The sequence below is a fragment of the Antrostomus carolinensis genome, unplaced genomic scaffold, assembly GCF_000700745.2.
Source record: "Antrostomus carolinensis isolate BGI_N321 unplaced genomic scaffold, ASM70074v2 scaffold35559, whole genome shotgun sequence".
Lineage (NCBI taxonomy): Eukaryota > Metazoa > Chordata > Aves > Caprimulgiformes > Caprimulgidae > Antrostomus > Antrostomus carolinensis.
Window position 1 is genome coordinate 10,006 of NW_010337034.1, and position 5,419 is coordinate 15,424.

The 5,419-nt window shown below is 49.0% G+C and overlaps 1 protein-coding gene across 1 annotated transcript; it reads left to right on the forward strand.

Moving 5' to 3' along the window:
- On the forward strand, window positions 1–3,905 carry LOC104518041 (secreted frizzled-related protein 5). The gene is made up of 4 exons (XM_029086764.1): window positions 1–326; window positions 890–1,062; window positions 2,633–2,722; window positions 3,571–3,905. The coding sequence occupies exons 1-4, from the start codon at window positions 1–3 to the stop codon at window positions 3,903–3,905; spliced, it is 924 nt and encodes a 307-aa protein (XP_028942597.1).
- The last annotated feature ends 1,514 nt before the right edge of the window (window positions 3,906–5,419 follow it).

Consider the following 5,419-nt stretch of genomic DNA (forward strand, 5'->3'; position numbering starts at 1 on the left):
ATGGTCACGGCCCACCGCAGGCACCCCTCCAGGGTGGGTGGCCCATGGCTGCTGGGTCTCCTGGCACGCCTGCTGCTCTGGGGCTCTCCAGGAGCCTGGGCGAGCTACCTGAGGAGATCCTCCAGCTGCACACCCATTCCACACCGCATGGCCTTGTGCTACGACATCGGCTACTCCGAGATGAGGATTCCCAACCTGCTGGAGCACGAGACCATGCCAGAAGTGATCCAGCAGTCTTCCAGCTGGCTGCCCTTGCTGGCCAGGGAGTGCCACCCAGATGCTAGGATCTTCCTCTGCTCCCTCTTTGCACCCATCTGCTTGGACAGGTAAGATGTTTTTATAAATTATTTCAGCTGTAGCAAGTAACACTCCCAGAGAGCACAACTGCATTTGCTTCCCAAGAGAAAGCGTGTGCGAGGTGATCAGCGCGGTCCCTGCGAAGCCCTGCTGCCTCTCTCGGCAAGGGGCAATTGGATTACCCAGCAGGGACCTTCCCTCTGAAAGTGAAACATGAGCAGGAGCAGAAACATTATGTTCATGAAATCATTTTGAGGTGCAGCTGTCAGAGGACAGAGCTGCTAAGGAAATTGGGTATCTTAATTAGGCACCTGCAAAGGCAAACAGCCTTAGCACGACTAGAGAAGATCCTGGGGCGGGGAAGGGCTTCTGGCAGCAGCCCGTATCGAACAACCTCATCCCTCCCATCCTCAGAAAGTCACTGCTTACTGCCTGGGCATGAATGTTCAAAAGACATCAGAGACCCCAAACCAGCTCTGCTAGCACTCCAGTGTGCCACACAGCCCCGTGTGGCAGCGGTGCAGTGCCAGGGCTCGACCCTCAGCCTGCTGCCAGGAGTCCAGAGGTGCTGCAATCCCCGTCCCCTCCCCAGGCTCATCTACCCCTGCCGCAGCCTGTGCGAAGCTGTCAAGAGAAGCTGTGCACCCGTCATGGCTTGTTATGGCTACCCCTGGCCCGAAATCCTGAACTGCAACAAGTTTCCTGCAGATCATGAACTGTGCATCGCAGCAGTCTCCACCGACGAAAACTCCTCAAGCAGGAGAAGTAAGGTCTTTTTATTTTTCCTCATAAGTTTTCCTATATGCAACACTGAAAGCTCAAAAAGCCTATGCCTTCTTCGTGTTCCTATTGCTTCTGGTTTTAAGCTATATTTAAAAAAAAAAAATAGAAAACTCAGTTTTGTTCTCTCTGGAAATTCCACTGTGTCTAGAAAATTAGCGTGAAGTTGACTGCAGCTTGTTCCCCTCTCTGCTGTATTCATGAGCTCCCCGGGTGCCATCAGACCATACAAGGTTTGGGGCAGGGGAAAAAAATTGCTGTAAAAGCCTAACGCTCAGACACAGCTTGAGTGCAGGCTCCAGGCAGCGAGATGTGCTTCCAGCAGAGCCAAGGAGCTGCAGCCCTGATCTTCCAGCTGTGTCCAGGGTTTAAATAAACATACAAAAAGAAATCTTTTGCAAGCCTTCTCTTTAAACATTAGGAAACACCACAAAGGGGTATAAGCCTGTGCAGACATGAGTTACACAAGAAAAAAAAATCTTTAAGACTGGAAGACTGAAACACCCAGTTACTGATGAACATTGGGGGAGAATTGAGAGCAGTTAAGGGGAGAACAGATGCCTCATTTCAGCATCACTGGATGGAGTCTGGCCATACTAATGGCTTTACTGTTTCATCCAAATTAGATCTTCATTAAGCATATTCACTGGTGCTTTAACATACAGCAACACACACACACCTAAACAAAGCACGACATGCAGTGTCTGCCCCAGCCACAGAAAGGAGAGCGTCCCATTTCCCACCCTGGTAGCCTAAGCTGTCACTCCAGGGACTGGGTAGCTCGGGAGGAAGCACCACTTGGAAACAGCAAGCCACTATCACAGATCTCAAACCTGCATTATGCCTTTTCCAGTTGTCCTGGCTTTTAGCTGGGACAGAGCTGGGTTTCTGTTTAGCAGTTCGGATAGTGCTGTGTTTTGCTTTTAGCCTGGGATTTGTAATGAAAGAGTCACTGATAACATCCCAGTGTTTGCATTTTTGTCGCTGGAAGTGAAGGGCTTCATGTTCTGTTAGTCCACAAGTGCAAGATCTAAGGGGGTGAGGAATATTTAAATTAATAAGCTAAACTGGCATTTGGATATGCCAATGGAATATTCCATCTCATATCCCACTATAGTCAGTATATTAGTGAGGGGCTCTTCCTCTCTTGCTCTCTCTGGCTTTCGCTTGGGCTCTGGCTCTCCAGGGATTGCAGTTTCGCTTTGGGATTGTCGCTCCTCCGGGATCGTTATCTGGGAACAGGCTGGGCTTGGTCAGCGGGTGGTGAGCAGTTGCACTGTGTGTCAGTTATATGCACTTATTTGCATATTTTGTTAGTTATCATTATCACTCCAGTTTTAATATTAGTATTATTTTAAGTTTTCTTTTATTTCTGCTATTAAATTGTTCTTATCTCAAACCATGACTCTCCTTACCCTTGCCCCCAGTCCTCTCCCCTGTCCCCTGGGGGTAATGGGGAAGTGGGCTGTGCTGGCTGTCAGCCAAGGGCCAGCCCAGTGGAACTATCACACCAGTGAAGCCTGACAAGGGTGTTAGAACCAAATTTCTGTTGCAGCAGTGCCCCGAGCCAGCTGCAAGGACTGCGAGCTTGAGGAGGCCAGCACTGCCAGAGAGATCCTGGAAAACCTCTGTGCCAATGATTTTGGTGAGTACCCTGCCTCCTCCTCTCAATTGCTGCCCTTCCTTCCAGCAGCCAAGTACTGGCATGGACAGAAAATGGCTTTGCTATAACAAAATGACTTGGAGGAAATGCAGCTTTTACAGCAGATCACAGGCATTTTCAGGTCCCAACTTACCTGTGATGTAGCAGGAGGGCCCAGCTCCAGGCAGCACTGAAGGTGAAGACCTGCTTTATTTCTGTGGGTTCTGATTTGGTTTTGATCTGTGGCTGCCAAATACAAGCACTACTCTGGTTTTCCCTTGGAGACCAACATTTCAATCGATGCCCATGAAAACCTTTAGCAAACTCCACATTAGCTATTTCAAACTTCAATACTGTTGTTCCAGTAATGCAACTCTCCCTCTCCTAGCCCAAGCAGGTGGCAGCACTGGCTCTGCTCAATTAGCTGGCAGGAAATTTTCAAGGTCCTGTCCTGTATTCAGGCACACAACCGTCATTTAAAAATAAAAAGTTAAAAATCCTGGGCAGTTGGCAGTCATGTCACCTCCTGAAATCCCAGCTCAGAGAAAAGTCAAGTAATTTGCACGAGACCAGGACTTAGACACATCCACTTGCTTGTGCCCCCACTTCCTACAGGGTTTCTGCCCATGCAGTGGAGCTGATGCACCTTCACCACTCTCGGGAGAAAAGCAGAGTGAGGAGAACAGTGTTCAGTGCTGGAAACTAAACTCAAATGAGGACTTTTACAAGTTCACTGCAATTACAAGATGGATGTGTCACCACACCACAGAAACAGCAAGGAAGCCTTGTGTTGGCTGGGTGTTTAAGCAGGTAACAGCTAGAACTAACAGGTCTTTTTCTAACCCCCACAGCAGTGAAAATCCGAATCCTGAGGAAGAACATGACCACCACCATCTCAGACTTCGACCTGGACCCCTCCAGGGTGGAGGTCCTGAAGCATGGTCCGCTCCTCAGAACTGAAATCCCCTCCAGGCTCCAGCAGTGGCTGGACATAGATGCTACCTGTGTCCACAACATCATGAGGGGCACTCACGCAGGGGTCTTCGTTGTAAGTGGCGAAGTACAGAGTGACAAAGTGGTGGTGAACAAGGCCTACGCCTGGCAGAAGAAGAATAGGAACCTGCACCAGGCGGTGCGCAGGTGGAAACATCACCGCTGCCCTGAACAGGCCAGCCAGAAGGTCTGAAAAATCTCAATGCCAACAATAAGGAACTGCTCCTTTCCCTATGGCTAGAAAACTCCTTTCCCTGGCAGTTGGTGTTTTGGAGATGTACTGACAATATTTTTAGGTGATTCAAAGCAGTCATAGTCCACAGATAGGGCCTCACTACAGATCCCTGTTTTGCTGAGACAGAGCTTAAGGATGCAGATTTAACAGACTCCTCTTGCAAGGCTCTGCAGATCCAGGACTTGAGATGGACAGCTTTGTGTCAGCTCCAATGTTACAACAAACCCGAACTCTGCAGGCGACCACAAACTAGAAGAGACCTTTAATAACAGCTCCTTCTAATTCTCATCGCCAAAGCTGATAGTCAGTTCAGCTTTCATTATTTGACCCTGAGACACTGATGCTGTCCAAGTGCCTGCTTGTGTTCTGTCCAGAGAGATTACATGGAAGTCTCCCTGACTGCTAAGTGATGCTTTTTGTGTCATGGAACAAACACTTTACTTTTGAACAGTCCGAGGTAAATTAAGGCAGAGAGGAACCAACCCCAGCAATGCCCAGCCCCTTAAAAACGAAATCTAAACCCCACTCTGGAGCAGTCACTCAGGCTGTCTCTTCGGCTGGCTGCACTGAGAGCTGATGAGCACACGCACAGGTAAAAGGAAACAGCCGTTCTCGAGTAGGAAAGGCCCAGAGCAAAGACAGCTGAGGGCTTCTGCGTAACAGGGAAAACAATTCTTTAACATCAGAAATTCAGTCTGGATCAGAATATTCTAGTAACCAAGGAACCACCGAAGACATCACAAGAGCCTTGAGAAAGCAGAGTGAGATGTCAGCTGCTTAAACCTCTGCTTTGGAGTGTGACAGCAGCTTTGCTTGGGACTCAGAGCGAGCCCTGACCACAGCACAGCAGGAGACACGTGCAGTTCTGATATGGGGGGGAAGAAACGTTACACATCTGACTGGCCTTCCCCTTGCACGCAGGGAAGACAGAAAAGGCATCAAAACCCAGTCTCACCAAGTTCTCTGCAGCTCCCTCTCTCACCCAAGTAAGTAGGGACTGTAATTCCCTGCGGGGTAAACACAGCTGTAGCTCTACACTTCACACCACAGAGCAGAAAACAGCAAATCCCCAAAAGAGAAAACAAGTCGGATTCCTACTGCCTGACAAAGCACTGTCCATGGAAAGTTTTCTACACTGGATTAAATTTAGGACTGAAATAAGGGGAAAAACAGCTTTTGGGAGAAACACGTTCTGCCTTGTTCACGATGCCTGCAGTTGTGGAGAACCACTCTGATGGAGACACATTGCCTCCCTGTGCTCATAAGGAACACCAACAACCCGTGAGATTTCATATTCAGTGTGGGCTGGGACGAGTGCTCACACACTCACAGTGGAATTCAGCTGCGCCCTGACATTTGTGCAGTGATTACTTCTATTCCCTGAGGCTCCCAAGAAAAACACAGCGAGACTTCCTATTTTTATTCCTCCCTACTGCCTCGTCTTGCAAACTGCCACCCAGTCCACAGAATCC

Excerpts from the sequence above, each read along its gene's own strand:
- LOC104518041 (XM_029086764.1), top strand. The coding sequence starts at position 1 with ATGGTCACGGCCCACCGCAGGCACCCCTCCAGGGTGGGTGGCCCATGG. Across the intron at positions 327-889 it reads GCACCCATCTGCTTGGACAG|GCTCATCTACCCCTGCCGCA; the intron begins GTAAGATGTTTT and ends TCCCCTCCCCAG. Across the intron at positions 1,063-2,632 it reads AAACTCCTCAAGCAGGAGAA|CAGTGCCCCGAGCCAGCTGC; the intron begins GTAAGGTCTTTT and ends TTTCTGTTGCAG.